Source organism: Zeus faber (assembly GCF_960531495.2).
Source record: "Zeus faber genome assembly, chromosome: 13".
NCBI lineage: Eukaryota > Metazoa > Chordata > Actinopteri > Zeiformes > Zeidae > Zeus > Zeus faber.
In genome coordinates this window covers 1,548,406-1,569,499 of record NC_137198.1, presented here as the reverse complement: position 1 = coordinate 1,569,499, position 21,094 = coordinate 1,548,406, and the positions used below count along the sequence as shown (strand labels likewise).

The window sequence follows — 21,094 nt, the reverse complement described above, 5'->3', positions numbered from 1 at the left end:
GTCCTCCGGCAGGCATTCAACATGGCAGTAATAACACTGATGAAAGCATCTGAGCAATGTCGTCTGGCAACAGTGTTTGTCAACACTGCTGTTGGGAAAAACATCTGTTTCAAGACGTCAACCAGAAACAAGCACCAGCTCATCTACAGATTAAAGATAAAATGAAATCAATCAAATCAACCACGCCTGATCTGCTTTCACCTCCTTCCTCTGGGTCAGGCAGGATGAGAGGCTGCATGCTCTGTCATCTGTCTGGGCTCTATTTGTCTTTTTGTTTGATCCATCATTTTTTGATATGGATCTCAGACAGTCAGGGAAGCCTGTCTGCAGAAGGTCTCTCTCACAGGAGAGTGGAAGAGATCTAATCCCCTGCGTGGGGCTGGAGCCCACCAGGCTACTGAAGAGCTTTCTAAGGGGTGAGGCTACCTCCTGGGGTGTTACCAGGGGTTGTGGTCGAGGGGGTGTGAGGTGCCAGGGACGCATATCACAGGGGGGCAGAGGGGTCAGGCCTGACCTACCACCAGCTACCTGACCTACCACCAGCTCCCTGACCTACCACCAGCTACCTGACCTACCACCAGCTCCCTGACCTACCACCAATTCCCTGACCTACCACCAATTCCCTGACCTACCACCAGCTCCCTGACCTACCACCAGCTCCCTGACCTACCACCAGCTACCTGACCTACCACCAGCTCCCTGACCTACGACCAATTCCCTGACCTACGACCAATTCCCTGACCTACCACCAGCTCCCTGACCTACCACCAGCTACCTGACCTACCACCAGCTACCTGACCTACCACCAGCTCCCTGACCTACGACCAATTCCCTGACCTACGACCAATTCCCTGACCTACCACCAGCTCCCTTACCTCCCACAGCTCCCTGACCTACAACCAGCTCCCTGACCAGTCAGTACTGTACACTGTGTACAATACCAAGCATCTCATCTCATCACCCTTTATAGTATATATACACTATATATACTATATATACTATATATACTATTTATACTATATATAGTATATACACTATATATACTATATATATTATATATACTATATATACTATATACACTATACAGTATAAACTATATACATTATATACACTATATATTCTATATACATTATATACACTACATATACTATATATACTATATGCACTATATAAACAAGCCACGCCCCCTTTGAAATAACCCGGGTCCTCACAAATCGACCAATTTGCTTAACGACCTGGTCCCAGGAGCTGAACTCTGTCATTAAGTGAGGAGTACCTGTATTTGTACTGGGGGGCAGGCCTTATTATGGGAAACCCATGTGGTCCAATCACAGCCTGTTGAGACTTGGTTGCTTTAAAGGGGCTTCCGACTTTATTCAGTGGATCGATCTGGAGAGAACTTTAGGCATTTTCAGGCATCTAAAAAGAGGCGGTTCTGTAGAGTTTTGTCTTAGAATTAAATTCTATTTCCATACTCCCCTGACGCTGCTGGTAAAACTAGTGCTAGATAATAATAGATTTAATTTATTAGACTCCTTTCAAGGAACCCAAGGAAATTTGAATAAAATAATGTAAGTAAGTTTGATGTTTTACGTAATATTATTTTGTATTTAAAAAAAAAAAAAAATTGACAAAGAACCAAGTAGATAGCAGACAGACAGACAGACAGACAGACAGACAGACAGACAGACAGATAAAGATAGAGGGGTGGAGGGATAGATGTACCTGTCTCAGGGGTGAAGCAGAAACAGCAGGAGTGTAGTGAACAGGCAGGTTGATAGGAGAAGGACTTTTAGGAGGAATCAGGACCTGAGTCTGGAAGGAGAGAGGATGGAGGAAAGGAGGAGAAACAACAGGAGGAGATGAGAGGAGAAGAGAGGGAAGGAAAGAGAGGAAAGGAGTGTGTGCACCCCCCAAAAAAGCAGTATTCCTATTTGCAAAGACCTGGAAGCCACAAAGTATAACGAGAAGAAGACAGAGAGGTAAGACTGTGATACAGTGTCTGTGGAAATACACCCACCTGCACATCCTCTTCTGGAATGGGCAGATCCTTGGAGTACTGCAGGAACTGGGACACATAGGTCATGATGGACTTCTCATCAGGATCTCGAATGTCCACGTCTGCATGGATATCGACATCGTTATCGTTATCAGCATCGCACAGATCCATGGTCAGTGACGAACAGTCTGCCCGGCGACCACACACAATAATCCTATGATCCAATCGTGTGTGAACTGGGACGAAAATCTGGGAGCAACAGCTTTTTCTGCTGGATCTCTGTCTCTCTCTATCTTTAAGTGCATTTTAAGCTCAAACAAATGAGGGTTTCATATAAATCATAAGGAATCGACCGCCGAGCGAGTCACCAGACCCGCAGATCGTCATCCCCCTCCGCCCCAAGGCATGCTGGGATGTGTTCAGTCACAACAGCTCCTCACACTGTGCAGCCATTCACACGGCGGACGGAGCTCAAGTCAACCTCTGCCCGGCGGTCACAGAACATCAACAACAAAATTTGATGGCTGGTTTTCTGAATTAGGAAAAACTGGGGTGCGCTGGTGCACTTGCAGAGCCTCAGCAGAACTTGACATGACATTAAGTCAATGTTCTGAATTTGTCTGGAAAACTAACAGACTGCACACAGAAATAAAATAATGCTTGAAAGGGTTAAAAGATCCTCATGAGAGAGTCGAATTCCTTTGCTGGTGCAATACAAAGCCCCTCAGTTCTATCACACACATTGCATTTCACCATAAAAAAAGACATAGCATCTGTGACGTCACCCATTGGTTTCTGAAGAGACAATTTGAAGCCTCAAGTTTGGGTTTACGCCCGCGGCCATCTTGCTAGGAAACAGAGTCAGAATGTTCTCAATCAAGACGTGGAGAGAAAAAACCACAAGAGAGTCAGAGGAAGGAAGGAATTTCGGCCAATTCAATGAACTGTCGATCAAGGCGCCTTCGCCCCCAAATATACCTCTATTTAAAACTGAATAGCCTCTTTATGGAACAATAACTTTGAAAATCACAACCCAGAGACCCTCAAAAATGAGCAACCTTGTATTTCTAGTGACAAGGTCATCTCCTTCCATTGACTTTCATTCAGTCAACGGGCTTCTGGAGTAGCATCCGGCCTCCGTGTGGGATGACACTCCCGGTGAGGAGAAGACATCCTTCCAGAAAGACTCGTACCGTCGGGCTCCAGGAGCCGGGGGATCCGCAGCTCTCTCTCTGCAGTGCGGAAAGCCTCCTCGAGGTTCTGCCGATTGCTTCTGGTCCTGGCCTTGGTGAGGTCCACCACGCCGGGCCGCAGGGCGTAGAGGATCGCCAGGAAGACCACTCCACTCCTCCAACTGGACTTAAAGTCTTTGACGTTCAGCGTACAGCCGGCCCTTTCAAAGCAGGGAACATTAACAGCAGATCATTAGAGTGTACTTCAATTACTGCTCACTCAACTACTACTAGTCCTTTAATCAATTACATTATCAATACGACACAGAAGCATCCACGGTGGTGGCAAAATGAAAATGTGAATTTAATTCTAAATGGATCACGGAACTAAGGATGTTCCTAATGGCTCATTTTGCTGACGTATAAACGGAAGGTTAACTCAGACTAGTCTAAATGTCTGAAAAGATATTTGAAACCGTTAATAACATCCTTCAATAACCAAATTGTACTTTAAATGTTGTTGCCCAGGCATAGTTCACCACCTTGGGTATATCACACGCGCTCAAGCTCCACCTCCTGACGGACCGGGCGGAGGCGGGCCGTGCTGCGCAGCGAGTCTGCAGCCCCGGGAAATACGGCCGATGAGGGGTCCCTAACGAGGGGACGCCAACATCGGGAAAATGATCTTCCGTAAGCCCCATTCCAGTGCAAATTATGTCAGTATGTAATTGAAATGTGTACATTAATAAAAAAAATGATAGGGCCAAATAAGTTTAACCGACTCGTATTTTTGGTGCTGAATAGCGAGGGTAGCAAAGTTTAATTGACTAGTCGACAATTCAAAGCCTTAAAAAACCTTGGAGTCTTCTTTGACCAACACATGAACGTTGAGTTGCATGTTAAGAAAGTGGTCCAATCGTGTTTCTTCAAGTTTAAAAACATCACCAAAACTTAACCTCAGTACACACACCACACAATAAGCCTAGGGTTTGCAGGGCGGGTGGGGTGCGAGCTATGTTTGTATGTAGGTAGGTAGGGATGTGGCAGGCGGCTGCGATCTTGCCTGTCTCACTCCTGCCCTAGCGTGCTTCACATCTGTCCTGCAATTTTAATACCACTCATGTTAGCTTAGAACACATACACTCTCCCTCTCCCACTCCACCAGACCAGGGTCTGCAGGGCAAGAGGGGTGCGAGTGATTCGGGTTCGACATGCTTGGAGGACTTGCACCCCCACTCTCCGAATTTTAACTGCAACCACCAACAGCACTAATTGAGGTGTGGGGTTTCTGGGGTGGCGGGGCACTGGTGGATGGGTGTGCTACCAGGGGGGCCCACCATGCCAGGTGGGTTCGAGTCCCGGCTTGCACCTGGTGCCGGGTGGCTTCTGGCCTGTTGCAGCCCAGCGTGGCTGTTTCCTGGGGCCTCTTGGAGGCTGCTGGCCGTTGTGGGTGTGGGTTGGGGTGTGGGGGGCGGCTGTCGGCCTTTGATCCTGCTGCGTGGCTTCTCTGCGGTGGGTGCCCCAGGTGGTGGAGGGCCCACATATCTGGCTGTTTGCGGGCGTCGGCGCGTGGGGGTGGGGGCTGACATTACGTAGCAGGGGCGCCCATCCACGTAGCAAAGCGTGCTCTTATGTGTTCTAAGCTAATATGAGTGGGATTAAAACTTCGGGACGGATGAGAAGCATGTTGGGGCAGGAGTGTGACAGGCAAGATGGCAACCGCATCCCCACCCACATCGCTCGCACCCCACCCATCCCGCAAGCCCGAGGCCTATTGTGTGGTGTATGTACTGAGTATAAGTTTTGGCACTGGCAGAGATAGGCGAAGCACAACTAGATCAACACAGGTGCGCAGCAGGCCGGGAGCGGCCCACACGCCGAGCACGCCCCATTGATGTTTGTTTCAATGTTTATGTTTTTCATGTACATGTTGTTGTTTGTTTCTATGTTTATGTTTTTCCATGTACATGTTGTTGTTTGTTTCTATGTTTATGTTTTTCATGTACATGTTGTTGTTTGTTTCTATGTTTATGTTTTTCCATGTACATGTTGTTGTTTGTTTCTATGTTTATGTTTTTCCATGTACATGTTGTTGTTTGTTTCTATGTTTATGTTTTTCATGTACATGTTGTTGTTTGGTTCCATGTTTATGTTTTTCATGTACATGTTGTTGTTTGTTTCTATGTTTATGTTTTCACGTACATATTGTTGTTTGGTTCTATGTTTATGTTTTTCATGGACATGTTGTTTGTTTCTACGTTTATGTTTGTCATGTACATGTTGTTGTTTGTTTCTATGTTTATGTTTTTCATGTACATGTTGTTGTTTGGTTCCATGTTTATGTTTTTCATGTACATGTTGTTTGGTTCTATGTTTATGTTTTTTCATGTACATGTTGTTTGTTTCTATGTTTATGTTTTTCATGTACATGTTGTTGTTTGTTTCTATGTTTATGTTTTTTCATGTACATGTTTGTTTATGTTTATGTTTTTCATGTACATGTTGTTTGTTTCTATGTTTATGTTTTTTCAAGTTCAAGTTCACATGTTGCTTGTTTCTATGTTTATGTTTTTCATGTACATGTTGCTTGTTTCTATGTTTATGTTTTTCATGTACATGTTGTTTGTTTCTATGTTTATGTTTTTCATGTACATGTTGTTTGTTTCTATGTTTATGTTTTTCCATGTACATGCTGTTGTTTGTTTCTATGTTTATGTTTTTCCATGTACATGTTTTTTTCTATGTTTATGTTTTTCATGTACATGTTGTTTGTTTCTATGTTTATGTTTTTCATGTACATGTTGTTTGTTTCTATGTTTATGTTTTTCATGTACATGTTGCTTGTTTCTATGTTTATGTTTTTCATGTACATGTTGTTTGTTTCTATGTTTATGTTTTTCATGTACATGTTGTTTGTTTCTATGTTTATGTTTTTCCATGTACATGCTGTTGTTTGTTTCTATGTTTATGTTTTTCCATGTACATGTTTGTTTCTATGTTTATGTTTTTCATGTACACGTTGTTTGTTTCTATGTTTATGTTTTTCATGTACATGTTTGGTTCTATGTTTATGTTTTTCCATGTACATGTTGTTGTTTGTTTTTATGTTTGTTTTTCATGTACATGTTGTTTGTTTCTATGTTTATGTTTTTTCATGTACATGTTGTTTGTTTATATGTTTATGTTTTTTTCATGTACATGTTGTTGTTTGTTTGTATGTTTGTTTTTCCATGTACATGTTGTTTGTTTCTATGTTTATGTTTTTTCATGTACATGTTGTTGTTTGTTTATATGTTTATGTTTTTTTCATGTACATGTTGTTGTTTGTTTCTATGTTTATGTTTTTCATGTACATGTTGTTTGTTTCTATGTTTATGTTTTTTCATGTAAATGTTTGTTTCTATGTTTATGTTTTTTCATGTACATGTTGTTGTTTGTTTCTATGTTTATGTTTTTCATGTACATGTTGTTTGTTTCTATGTTTATGTTTTTTCATGTACATGTTTGTTTCTATGTTTATGTTTTTTCATGTACATGTTTGTTTCTATGTTTATGTTTTTCCATGTACATGTTTGTTTCTATGTTTATGTTTTTTCATGTACATGTTGTTGTTTGTTTCTATGTTTATGTTTTTCATGTACATGTTGTTGTTTCTATGTTTATGTTTTTCATGTACATGTTGTTTGTTTCTATGTTTATGTTTTTTCATGTACATGTTTGTTTCTATGTTTATGTTTTTTCATGTACATGTTGTTTGTTTCTATGTTTATGTTTTTCATGTACATGTTGTTTGTTTCTATTTTTATGTTTTTTCATGTACATGTTTGTTTCTATGTTTATGTTTTTCATGTACATGTTGTTGTTTGTTTCTATGTTTATGTTTTTTCATGTACATGTTGTTTGTTTCTATGTTTATGTTTTTCCATGTACATGTTTAAAAACCAAAACCTGATAAATAAAGAGTGTCGCTGCAGGTTAACAAGTTGAACTCCACTTGCAGACTAACTCTGTCCTAGATGCAACAAATACTCTGTGTTGTATGTCCAGCGTGATGACAGCACAGGTCAACCAAAAAAATGTGCTTTATAAATAAAAGTACTCACTCACTTTATTGGATAATCGGCCATAAATGCACTGAAAAACTCAATCAATTTGCTTTGTTTTATTGCAACATTTGCTTAAAACGTTCATGATATTTGGATGGAGACATATGATTGGGGAATCTAATGATTTTAGAAAATGATCGCGATCAGCTCAAATAATTGTGACTGCTCTAGTTGTATGTTTGTGGTGAAACATGGTGACTTCCTTGTCTGGTCGAGCCTACGCCACTTACTTGTGGCACTGCTCCCGCACCCAGAGGAGAAGGGCCTTCTTGGCAGAGACCCTGAAGCGGTTGTGGAGAGGGGAGCCCCTGGGCGGCACCGGGCTGCCGCGGGGGGAGAGCGTGGAGCGGCTGGAGAAGCTTGACAGGCTGGAGCGAGTGTCCAGGCTGGCCAGTGACTCCATGGAGGACTGACGAGAGCTGAAGGACAGACTGCCGGCCAGCTCCTCGATCTGAGGATGAACACCAAGCACACACCACGAGGGGGGTTTCATCGTCTGGCCCTTGTGTCACATATCTAACCTAAAAAAACTCAATTTTAAAAATCAAGCATGTTTAAATCCATGACACTGTAGGAAAGATAAAACAGACGATAAAAACAGACAAACAGTGCATTATGTAAATAATAACACTGACGTGATACTGGAGGATGACGGTCCAGATCAAACCCAGGATGATGGAAGGTTTACCATCGATGATGTCGGGAATGTTTATGTTGACGAGTTTGATCTGGAAAAAAGGGCAAATCAGGGAATTAAGTTATTTTGGATGTGGAAGAGACACAAGTTAAACCCAGGAAGTGAATGAAAGGCATGCACACGCAGAGTGACTTACTGATTTCTTCTTCAGGAAGGCCAGCGCCATCTCAATGTTGCTCCTTTGCTGGAACAGTCCCCTGCCCTTCTCACGACTCTGAAAGACAGGTTTGCTCCATTTAGTTCCATTTTGTTTCCGTTGAATTAGTCAATTTGGTTAAGTTGAGTTATGTTAAGTTTGGTATAGATTAGCTTCGCTGGGTTAAATACGCATCGAATAAATGAATATTTGTCAACAACAACTATAAAACAACACAAGGTAGAGACAGTCTGATCACTACACATTCACGACAGGATGTTCAGCTACAGTATAACAAATAACTAGTTCCATTGAAAATGAAAGGTTAAAAAAGATGACTATGAATGCAATTTAGGACGAATTCCACGTCCAACCTGGGAAACAAAAAGTAGAAAGGATAAGAAGGAAAATCCCACAAGTCCGACAGCTCTGAAATACACGTTGTTGTGTTCACCGAGTTACCGTGAACGCAGCATCACTTCTGACACAAGTTAGTTTTCTGAGTTCTTGTAAAACGCAGCATTACTTCCTGCTTGGAAACGCACCCAACCGGAGCGCCGCGTCTGCGTCTTCTGGCGTAACACCAGAGAACGAGTCCGCTCGTCGATCGATCGCGGATGACCTCGTTCTCTCGACATTTTTGGCAACGTTCGCCAAAAAGCAAGTCATGAAGCGAGTCATAACACAATCAATTTTTAAGACCTGTCAAAATCCTAATTATGTCATTTATATACAGTTTTAGCCCTAAAATTCAGATTTTTGAATTTTATATTTGTTAAAACTTTTTAGGGACCCACGCAAACCCTGCAAGATGAGACATAAATGAATACAGTGCATCGCTCTTCATCCCTCGTGTTTCAGAAGGAGCCTGGCTGCTGCTGAGCCTGTCTTCACCAGAAACCTTTTGGAACCTTTTTTAAATGGCGGTGGAAAAAGCCCTATTTTGGTTTTGGTTTTGGCACAAAGGGAAGCTCACAGAACAGCACACCCCGTACAGCACGATAAAGGCTTCGGAGTACAACTCCACACATTTGAATTATTGCTTCAATAGATGGAGTCCTTCTGTGAACTCACCATCATCTGCCCACTCATCACCTCCAGCAGGTCCAGCAGCTTGGAGCCATCACGGAAATCAAGGAACAGGTCCCTGATCATGCACGGCGGCTTCCTCTGTGACAACACACACACACACACACACACACACACACACACACACAAACGTAGATATTCCAAATAAATAAGTTGATTGACAAGTACACAAACTGTCGCATACAAGGTTCATCTGAGGGGGGGGGATAGGGGAGAGATAGAGAGGGAGAGAGAGAGAGAGCACTAACAATCTGGTCCTGGGAAATTAACCGTACACGTGGGAACTTAGACACAAATGAGGATTATTTCCAGGATAATAACCTCATTCCAGGATCCACCACAACTGGATCAAATGATTGTTTTTGAAGAGTTTGGGATTTTGTGCAAAATTTGTTCCCATGAGTAAGACTGTGCAGTTGGCGCAGGACTCATGACATCTCACTGATGAGTAAACGAGGCCACGTCTGGATGATTGGTGAAGCTTCCAAATTCAAACAGATATGATGACGGAGCCGAGTTCCAAGTTCCCAGGAAAAAGTTGCCGTGGTGTTTGTGCCCCGCCCGCACACCTCTGCAACCTGAGCAGGACACATCCCCACCCCCCATGTGAGCGGAGGAGGGTCCAATCAGAGCAGGTGGAGCTGGGGCGGAGGAGGGTAACAGCAGGTCTATCCAGGTGGAGCTGGGTGGAGTGGAACAGGTTTTTTTGTTTTTTTGTTTTTTTTTCGACGCATCAGGTGTCAGCTGATGTGATTCAGCGCTTTGTAAGACGCATCAACAGATGTTTGAATTGGGCCCATTTAAAGGGAGGAAGTCAACCCACGTTCATGTCTCCCAAACTTGTGTTAAGTTCCAAACCAAACGTCCATTCAAACTGTGTGTTTTTTTCATTATTTCTGCAGACTGACAACCAACTGTAAAATTGATTTAATACTTTTCTCCGACTTTTAAAAGACCTGCAGGGCCCCAGAAAATATATTCACAGTTATTAAAGCCACCGCCTTCCCTGAAGAAGCGTCTGTCCTCACTGGTCCACAGCGGAAGCTGGAAAACTGAAAGTAGGGGATGGTAGCTCAGGAGGTAGAGCTGGTGGTCTAGTGATCCAAAGGTCGCTGGTTCGATCCCAGGCTCCTCCTGATAGCATGCTGTAGTGTCCTTGAGCAAGACACTTAACCCCTAATTGCTCCTGATGGCTGCGTCCGTCGGTGTTTGAATAATTGTAAGTCGCTTTGGATAAAAGCGTCTGATAAATGACTAAATGTAAAATGTAAATGTAATGTAATGTAAAAACCTGGACACAATGCTTGGGCGTGGCCTTGTGTGAGGGGCGTGTCAGCTGCTGGGGCGTGGCCCTGTGTGAGGAGCGTGTCAGCTGCTGGGGCGTGGCCCTGTGTGAGGGTCGTGTCAGCTGCTGGGGCGTGGCCCTGTGTGAGGGGCGTGTCAGCTGCTGGGGCGTGGCCCTGTGTGAGGGGCGTGTCAGCTGCTGGGGCGTGGCCCTGTGTGAGGGGCGTGTCAGCTGCTGGGGCGTGGCCCTGTGTGAGGGGCGTGTCAGCTGCTGGGGCGTGGCCCTGTGTGAGGAGCGTGTCAGCTGCTGGGGCGTGGCCCTGTGTGAGGGGCGTGTCAGCTGCTGGGGCGTGGCCCTGTGTGAGGGGCGTGTCAGCTGCTGGGGCGTGGCCCTGTGTGAGGGGCGTGTCAGCTGCTTGGGCAGGGGGGCTGCAGGGCCGGGGGGGAGGGAGGGAGGAGCCTCCTGTCGCTGTCTGTCTGTCCTCAGTGAACCCTGCTCTGGAGGGCTATATTCACCATGCTCCAAACCCCCTGTAACCACCGCCTCCGCCCCCCACCTCCACCCTCATGAGCCGCCACCCTGTCACATGGACAGCTGCCCCCTGTCCTGACAGAACACATCAGCGGTGGCTGCAGGTTCCATTTTTCAGACAATTGTTTACAAAATGTAAGAATTGATTTAGGATTGTTGTCTCTCAACTATCAGGATTGGGGAGGGAGTATGGAGTATGTTTTCAGAACAACAGAAATTATTATGCAGAAGAATTGTTATTATTTTGACCAATAATATGATTTAATAAAATCTGATAAAATATTTAAGACCTCATAAAACCAAATGTAAGATGATTGAATGACTTTTAGAACCTGTAAAACTTAATTTCAGACGTTTTAAGCCTTTTTAAGGACCTGCAGACACGCTGATGTATGTCTTTACAAAATTGTGATTGTTCATATTTTTACCCAGCATGCACCATGCAGGGCTGGGCACAGTACAGCCGCTGGTTCCAGAGGCGTTTCCATGGGATACGGAAGCAGCAGGACTGCAGGGGCTGAGCAACAAGATGCTGCTTTCAACTCTGATTCTAATGCTCATTTATTTGGAGGTTTTTGCAGCATTTTGTTGTTGTGTTGTGTTCTTCCTCTGGGGATAAATAGTGATCCTTTCTTATATTATCCACTTGACACTGGATTAATACCAAAGCCCTGAAGGGTATGTGATATTTTAGGAAGTTTATCTTGTTGTTATTCATGTAAAGTCAAAATCCTCAGGTAAATCCAGCTCCACCATCTCAAGTGGAAACCGTTGTACTAGGTGGTCAAAGCAACGTCATATAGGTCATTTCAACAAGAGAAGCTTCCGGTTTGTTGAGACGACTTTATCATTATAAATAACAAGATCAATTCAAATTTTGGGGCCGGCAAAAAACCTCACCCCTCAGGGTTTCCATGAATTGACGACAGAAAATGATTTGTTTTCGGTTTCTGTCGTCAGTGCATGAAAAGTGAAGCAACGTGAAGTCGTCTCCACCCATTTCTGTTTGAATCAACCTGGTGTCACGGACCGACCCCGAATGAGGCCCCGGGGCCCGGTCCAGACGGGACCAGAAGCGGGTATCAAAGGAGGGCCCCTTTCCACACTCGGCTCCCGGAACCTGACAGGCGGGTGGAGCGGTTCTCTATTCATTGCCTATGGGCTAAACGCGTCCTGGTCTCCCGCTGGAGCCTCCCAAACCTCCTGCTTCTGCTTCTGCTCACACCTCACCTTTGCCAGCTGAGCGTTGACCCAGTTGGTGAAGGTCCTCTTCTGGATCTGCTCCTGCTCCACTGCGGAGGGAAGAAAGGGAAACGGGTTTCAGCAACCGATCTCATTTGACATCTTCCCTCATAGACAGGACGTGGAAGACGTGATGAGGACGTCACACGTTCACCGGGTGGAGACGAGGTTCTGACGGAGATCGTCCTCGTTCCCTCAAAGTCTCATGACATGAAGAGCTTTTTTTAAATCAACGATTGAAGGAAGTTTTCTGTTTGATAACACGCGTCTGATTGTGATCGTCATTCCAGTTGCTCATTCCCTCCTTCCTGTCTACCTGTCTACCTGCCTACCTGTCTACCTGCCTACCTGTCTACCTGTCTACCTGTTCACGTCCAGCGTGGACCCTGAGAAGGATCTTCCTCACGACCGACTCATGCGACTCCTTTAGACAAATCTAATTTCTGACATTTCCACCAATGGAAAGCTCTCTTTCATCGGCACCGCACGACCCTGTGAAGCCGAACCCACGGAGCCGCTCGTCCCATTGCCCACGGCACCCAAACACATGACGTAATGGGAGGGAATTTGAGAGGCTCCTCATTGGCCCCCGAGCAGGAAGTGGAAACCAGAGAGCAACAGTGCGCCGCTATTGGCTGCTTGCCCAAGTCACAGCGTCTCCAACAAGCTGAAACCAATCCGACCTTTAGAAGGTGTCGGTTACCTTGCTTCCCACAGGCCCCGCTGAGGGCGGAGCGCGGCAGAAACAGTGGTTTTCTCGCTGTGAAATTCCTTCTTTTCCTCTGACGCAGCGTTATCTTATCAGGAAATGACATTTCTGTGTTAGAAAAACAACCGTCAAACATCAGCTGGTTTAATAGTTGACGAGTGGTTGGAGTAAACTCAGCATCCACCTGTTTACCTGCTTGGAACTCGACTCTGCTCAAACACATTTCACTGGAAGCCTTCCAGCTCTACTCAGCCCTTCAAACAACCAGCTGCATTCCCTGGAAAGGCGCCATCCCTCCGCCGGAGGACACCTGGGGGGGTGGAGTGTGGAACAGTACGTGCGCTGGCAGCTGCGGCCACGCTCCGGGCCTCGCACGGCGACGCCGGCGTCACCAGGTCCGAGCGATGAATGACCGAACGATGCATTGAATTGATCAGAGTATTTCTGATGGATTTGATTGGCTCCCTGCTGTAACTGGAGCTGCATTGCCCAATCAGAGCTCGTTTCATTGGTGTGAGCAGCGCTGGCGCTGACTCATCATCCCAAAATGACAGGATCCATAACGGCCAAAAATTCTGCCCTATCAGCATGAGACAGTTTAATATGAGAAATATACAATATTCAAACCATGAACAATACATCATCAACTTGGGTATTAATTGATGAAACATTTCTAAATAATTCTAACAAGTATATGACAATTAGAATAAAAACCCTTGAAGGGACAAATGGAACGCCTCATTACTGCATTTACTTCATCCACCCATATCCACTATACCGTCCTGTACAGTTGACGTGTATGTATACATGTCATGTGTATGTATACACATGCTTCAAATAGCACCACACTCACATGGTGAACGCCGCAGCCTAGCGCTCGGGTGTCGCTGTGAGGAAAGCAGCTCAACTCACCCATGACGCCTCAGAGCAGGGACCTGGATCCGCAGACCGTGACGAGACCAGACGGTGTCTTGAGCACAAAGGGAACCTCTTCGCCCGACGACAACGCCGCTGTCCCGGAGGCACCGACCCATAATAATACAGCGCAGCACATAACAATAATCCAGTCGGACCAGCTGCTACACCCCCGCGTGCATCCACCCTGCGAGGGAGGCAGGTGCAGGGAGCTCCACCTCCCTCCCCGCTCAGACACCCGTGGGGTCCAGGGCGTGCTGCGACAGGACCGGCACCAACCAGGGGGGAGGGTGCAGCCGATGGAGACCGAAGCAGGATCCCCCATTCATGGATTTTGGGGAAGGCCAAAACAAACTTCACGATTATGGGATGGGGTGTTTTTTGCCGTTTCCTCAGGTTTAAAAGTCACTTTTAGCTCCTTCCCTTGGACTGAGGTTTTCGGTGTCGTGCCGGCGGATGATTCTAACAAAGCATTAAATGCAGTCATAGGAAGTACTTGTACTTTTGGAGATAACGTAAGCAAATATCTATACGTAATATTTTTCTATATAAGACATGTTACTTCATTGATTTTAAATCAGCCTTTACAAAATCAAAATGACTGAATCCATCAAATATGTGCAATGTGGTGGAAAAGAGCAGAGTTTCCATTTGCGTTCAACGTGTTGAGTTCACATCCTGCTTTTCCTTAAATCTTGGTGTGACCTTGGTGTTGCACCTTGCAGCCGAGCGTCAAGGCTCTTTACACTGATTTTCCTCTTTCCTCTGTTTGGTACTGTACTGTACTATACTGCACTGCACTTTACTGTACTGTACTGTACTGTACTGTACTGTTCTGCACTGTACTGCACTGTACTGTACTGTACTGCACTGCACTGTACTGCACTGCACTGTACTGTACTGCACTGTACTATACTGCACTGTACTGTACTGTTCTGCACTGTACTGTACTGCACAGTGCTGTACCTCACATCCACACACACCACGCTCAGTCTCTTGGTTTATTATTGTTTGCAGCTCTGCACAGAGTTTGTGTGATTCCAGTTCCATCCATTCAAGTCATTGAGCCTGACGCAACGTGACGCGCTGCGGCCTGACGCGGCCTGACGTGGCCTGACGCGACGTGACGCGACGTGACGCGACGTGACGCGCTGCAGCCTGACGCGGCATGACCCAACCTGACGCGGACTGACCAGGTCTGACGCGACGTGACGCCGTCTGCTGCAGCCATCTCACTCATCTTCAGGTGACACATGCCTATTTAACTATTAATTCAAGATTCAAGATTCAAGATTCAAGATTTTTATTTGTCACATACATATACATACTTCCATACATATATGCAGTGAAATGTAATGCAACGCACCCGGTGATAGCACACAAGAAGTCCTAGGAAAAAGTACTAAAATAAAATAAAATAAAAAGTAGAAAATTCCTTTCTAATAGACCGACTAACTGACTCCTAAAACGTAATACAGTAAGTGGAATACTTATAGAATAAGATAAAAATATATAGAATAAAATACAATAAAAATGAATTGAAATAAAATGGCATAGGTTGAAGGAATATGGCTATGTATATACAGATATGTGCATTTAAAGTGGCATGTGAATTAAAGTGGCATGTGAATGTGAATAGTGTGAGGTAGTGTTTGGGATAATACAGCACAGTATACAACAGTACGGCGCAGCAATACGGCATCACGAACAACCCTGAACAGTGATACAGTATGCGGTACAGTATGCTACATACAGTACAGTAGGTAGTGGAGCCTAGTGCATGGCTCAGTTAGGACCCCTGGTGAGGTCAGCATTGACAGTTCTGATGGCTTGAGGGAAGAAACTCCGTCTCAGTCTCTCTGTTCTCGCTGCGTGACTGCGGAGGCGCTTGCCTGACCGCAGCAGCTGAAACAGTCCGTTGTTGGGGTGATGAGGATCCTTCATGATCCTACGGGCTCTGCTACTACACCTCCTGGTGTATAACTCCTGCAAGGGGGGGAGGGTAGTTCCAGTGGTACGTTCAGCTGAACGCACCACCCTCTGCAGGGCCCGCCTGTCCTGGGCAGTACAGTTCCCAAACCAGGCAGTGATGTTGCCTGTCAGGATGCTCTCCACTGCTCCACAGTAGAAGGACTTGAGGATCCTCACCGAGACCCGGAATTTCCTCAGCTGCCTGAGGTGGTAGAGACGCTGCCTCGCCTTTCTCACCAGAGTGTCTGTGTGAACAGTCCATGTTAAGTCCTCTGTGATGTGGACTCCCAGATATCTGAAGCTGCTCACCCTATCGACAGAAGTCCCATTAATCCACAACGGCGCGTGCGTCCTCGATTGTGATCCACGCCTAAAGTCCACAATCAGCTCCTTGGTTTTGCTGACGTTCAGGTGGAGGCTGTTGTCCTGGCACCAGAGTGACAGGTCAGCCACCTCCTCGCGGTAGGCCTTCTCATCGCAGTCGGTGATCAGGCCCACGACCACGGTGTCGTCAGCAAACTTGATGATGGTGTTGGAGCTGGACCTGGCCACACAGTCATGTGTGTACAGGGAGTACAGTAGGGGGCTGAGGACGCAGCCCTGGGGGGATCCTGTGTTCAGGGTGAGGGAGCTTGACATGTACTTCCCCACCTTGACCACCTGGGGGCGGCCTGTGAGGAAGTCCAGGATCCAGGTGCACAGCGGAGCATTCAATCCTAGCTCCATCAACTTGACAGCCAGTCTGGTGGGAACTATGGTGTTGAAAGCTGAACTATAATCAATGAACAGCATTCTCACATAGGCCCCCTTCTGGCCATCCAGGTGCGTGAGCGTGGTGTGCAGTACCTGAGAGACCGCGTCATCCGTGGATCTGTTCTGCCGGTACGCGAACTGCAACGGGTCCAAGGTGCGGGGGAGGGAGGCGCAGATGTAATCCTTAATCAGCCTCTCGAAACACTTCATGACCACCGAGGTGAGGGCCACCGGACGGTAGTCATTCAGGCAGGTTGGAGAGGCCATCTTCGGGACAGGAACGACGGTGGACCTCTTGAAGCAGGACGGGACCACTGATTCAGCCAGGGAGATGTTGAATATTGTGGTGAACACCGGAGCTAGCTGGTTAGCACAGGTCTTCAGTACTCGTCCAGATATGCCATCTGGGCCCGCAGCTTTCCTGGTGTTCACCCGCATCAAAGCCCTCCTGACCTCGTGCACGGACACTGAGAGTGCGCGCTCGTCCCCAGCAGTGTAGCTCCAATTAGCCGGCGAGCTAGCGGTGCTGCTGCCAGACTCGAACCGCGCATAAAAGGAGTTCAGTTGGTTGGCCAGGGAGGCGTCCACACTCGTGGCTGGGGAGGAGCTGCTCTTGTAGTTTGTTATTGTTCGCAACCCCTGCCACAAGCGTCTTGTGTCCCCCCGCTCCATCTGCAGCTCCACGGTGTCTCTGTACGTCCGTTTAGCGTCCCTCACCGCCCTCCGCAGATTGTACAACGCTGCTTTGTAATTGTCCATGTTACCAGATACAAGTCCGTCGTTGTAAGCGGCCGTGCGCGCATTCAGAGCGCAGCGGATGGATTTATCAACCCATGGTTTCTGGTTTGGAAATATCCGAACTTTCACCGTGGGAACGATTTCATCGGCGAGCGTAGCCACAAAACTCACTACAACCTCCGTAAACTCGCTGACGTCACTTGAACTCGCTCGGAACATGTCCCAGTCTACGTCAGTCAGAGCGTCCTGAAGCGCAGCCTCTGATTGGTCCGTCCACCGCTTCACTTCCCTCGTCATCACCAGATCCAGCGCGATCAGAGGCCTGTAAATAGGAAGCAGCGAGATCGTGGCGTGATCTGATTTCCCGAAAGCAGGGAGCGAGACGGGCTTGTATCCGTTCTTGTAAGGTGTGTAGCAATGGTCCAGAGTTCTGTCTCCCCTGGTGGCACACGTGATGTGTTGGTGGAAATTCGGCAGAACTTTTTCAGGTTGGCCCTGTTAAAGTCCCCAGTCACCACCACAGCCGCGTCGGGATGTCTGTTCTGAAATCCGCACAACACATCGTACAGAACCGACAGAGCTGCGTCGGTGTCCGCTTGCGGTGGGATATAAACGGCTGTAATGATGACCGTGCTGAATTCCCGGGGGGAGATAAAATGGACGGCATAGTATGGTCAGCTGTTCCAGGTTCGGCGAGCAGGAGTGGGAGAGGAATTTGGTGTTGTTGGCGTTACACCAGCGGTTGTTTACCATTAGGCAGACGCCTCCACCTTTGGATTTCCCCGACTCTGCCGTTCTGTCGCCGCGGAACACGGAGAAGGCCTCGGCTGGACGTATGGCTTCATCCGGCACCAGTGGGGTCAGCCATGTTTCTGTCAGGCAGAGGACGCAACAGTTCCTCGTGTCACGCTGGAATTGAATCCTCGCTCGAAGTTCATCCATCTTGTTCTCCAGGGACTGGACGTTGGCAAGAAGGATGCTTGGCAGAGGTGGACGGTAAGGTTGCGTCCTCATTCTGACCCGAATGCCGCCTCGTTTACCACGGTGCTTCCTCCGTGGGCCGGCTCGTGGAACAGCGACTCCATTTTTGTTGTTGTAGTTGTTGTTGCGAGTGTTCCCGCGTAGGATTTCCGCCGGCCACTCTGCTCCCACGGATAAAAAGTCCCAAAGTTGTTCGTTTAGGGAAATTTTTATATCCATGAGTGCATCGCGGCCGTATGAGTTAATTGTTGATGTTTTTCTGGCGAACATTGTGATAAAAAAAGGAAAAAAATACTAAAGAGTAAGAAAGAAACCGGAGCGCCGGCGCAGGCGACCGCTAGGGGCGGCGCCACTATCACTATTAATATTTAACTTAATACGTTAACTGTACAAACACATACAACTCACACGTACAAAGCTGTTTATGTCTGTTCCGTACATAAACCTGTAAATTGTGTTTTGTGGTTTATCATAATGAATCTTGAAGATTATTTTTGAAGTGTAACAACCACCAAACATGTTGAATGGTGACAGATGTGTTTGTGCAGTAATCCACTGCTGAACTCTGCAATTACCCATCAGGACTCTGCACGTCCACCAGAGTGCTCCAGGGTGAAATAATTAATTCTAGGCGGCCTGATGCACAATTACCCAGCATGCATCTGGATGAGGAACCCCCCCACCACGCTTTTGGCTTTCAGACAATCCAGGACTTTTAGCACCGTGCACCCAGGCTGTGGGGTTCACAGTTTGAGGCGTTTAACACGACGCCCAAGTAGCGTGATGTACCAGGAGCACCCCAGGTCTGATCCCTTCTGAAACACTGCCCTCTGAATAATAATAATAATAATAATAACAATAATAATAATAATGATAATAATAATAATAATAATTATTATTATTATTATTATAAGACTTTTTTTTTCTTCATTTTAAATATTTGTTTTCTACAAACCAATGGATCGTGACCCTTGCATCACGACTTTGGTCAGTCCTCCACTGCCAACCTTCTCCAGCTACAAGCGTGTGGATGTATCTTCCAAATCCTGGTCTGTTGTGGAGAACGATTTCACTTTGAAACCATTGTGTTCAAGGACTCAGATCTGGAGACGAAGCTCAAATCCTGACCCCAATCACCGAGTGAGGAGCACGGGCCCTGGATAACGAAGCAGATCGCGGCCTCCCTGCAGACGTTGGGGTTGCCGTGGAGACCGAGAGAAGACGCTGGAATGGCGGAGCAGCGAGTTTTAAGAAGAGTCATCAGGAACGGAGGTGCAGTCACCAAGAAGCCCCGAGACACCAACAACGGAACTGAGCAGACTTTAAAACGACCGGGCGTCGTTTAAAAGAATAAAAATAAAAATTTAATAAAAATATCAGTGCATCGTCTTTGGTGCCGCAGCACCGTCACGCTGCATTTCAATCCCTGCAAATAAACAACAGCTGTAGCTGTGATGCAGAGCCCTGAGTGACATCCTCACTTCCTGTCCTCACTTCCTGTCCTCTGCCCTCAGTGACATTTACATCCCAGACCCAAACACGTTTTCCCTCCCGCTTCCCATAAAATAAACCTTTGGAGTGTTGCTCTACACACTACGTCGGCTACGTCGGCTACGTCAGCTACATCAAGACGATGTCATTTGAAACCAAGTACGTACAGTATTATTCATACAGCACAGGAATGTGTCAAATACCTGAGAAGGGCTTTGATAAAAAGGTGTTTTTTTTAAGTAGTGTAATTATTTTGTTGACAGACTGGTTATTTACACACTAGTCATTTACAAACTGGTTATAACTGGTTTATTTATCATGTAAATAGTCCCATTTGCTTGATTGTGAAATTCATCTTGATCTCTTATAAACGTGTTTCAGACGTAAAGGAACAACGTTCATCCACATGATGACATCACTGATCACATGATGGATGTGAATGAATGAAAGAGGAAGAAGGTCCAACCCGTCCTGACATGAATATCAATAAAGTATTCAACCATCATAGCACACACACACACACACACACACACACACACACACACACACACACACACACACACACACACACACACACACACACACACACACACACACACACACACACACAGCATCCTTGTTTTGTCCTCCACTGTTGGTTGTTATTTCTCAGTGTTCTTTGTGTTTATTTTGGGTGGAGCAGACGGTGTGGACTCACCCTGCAGCAGCATGTGGACGTTGTCGATGTCCAGAGGGATGGAGCTCCTCTCCACACCTCCATCTCCGGGACAGCACTCCGACGCCATGATGCCTCATCCACCCACTCTGGACGGCATTACACCACTGGAGGTGGAGGGTGGAGGGTGGAGGGTGTGGGTGGGGGTGGCAGAAAATTAGGAAATTCTCAATACGGAAAAAATCCAATCTCTCTATTGTGGCTAATGTTGATAATATATGAATAACAGCATTGATCCCCTGGCTCAGGGTTGATAGTTGTACGTGTATAAAGTATAATTGAAGTATACTAGACCACATCTCAAATCACACCATTAATATTGAAATGATATACTACTGAAATAACATTTGGGGTCATTATCAATATATATTAATAATGAATGTATCATAAACATGTTCTGGAACACAGTAAAAGTCCATTTTACTTCTCATTTTAATTCAACAACAGCGTCGAAAACAGGACGGTTTAAAAGACGGTTTAGAAGACGGTTTAAAGGAGGGTTTTAAAGGTGGTGAAGACGGTTTAAAAGACGGTTTAAAGGAGGGTTTTAAAGGTGGTGACGGT

General features: G+C 46.1%; 1 protein-coding gene across 3 annotated transcripts in view; it reads right to left on the bottom strand.

Annotated features, from left to right (window-relative positions):
- The window catches only part of syne2b (spectrin repeat containing, nuclear envelope 2b), a 159,734-nt gene that overhangs the window by 131,191 nt on the left and 7,449 nt on the right, over window positions 1-21,094 (bottom strand). For 2 of the 3 annotated variants that reach the window (XM_080011861.1, XM_080011863.1), the window contains exons 2-10: window positions 20,513-20,637; window positions 12,246-12,307; window positions 9,185-9,280; window positions 8,111-8,188; window positions 7,913-8,005; window positions 7,508-7,728; window positions 3,193-3,392; window positions 2,021-2,121; window positions 1,726-1,815 (exon numbers count right to left, since the gene is read on the bottom strand). In XM_080011861.1, coding sequence (XP_079867987.1) covers window positions 1,726-1,815; window positions 2,021-2,121; window positions 3,193-3,392; window positions 7,508-7,728; window positions 7,913-8,005; window positions 8,111-8,188; window positions 9,185-9,280; window positions 12,246-12,307; window positions 20,513-20,600 — 1,029 coding nt within the window. In that variant the 5' untranslated portion in view covers window positions 20,601-20,637. Of the gene's footprint in view, window positions 1-1,725; window positions 1,816-2,020; window positions 2,122-3,192; window positions 3,393-7,507; window positions 7,729-7,912; window positions 8,006-8,110; window positions 8,189-9,184; window positions 9,281-12,245; window positions 12,308-13,878; window positions 13,956-20,512; window positions 20,638-21,094 lie in introns of those variants that run through there. The other variant, XM_080011862.1, reaches the window with a different exon arrangement.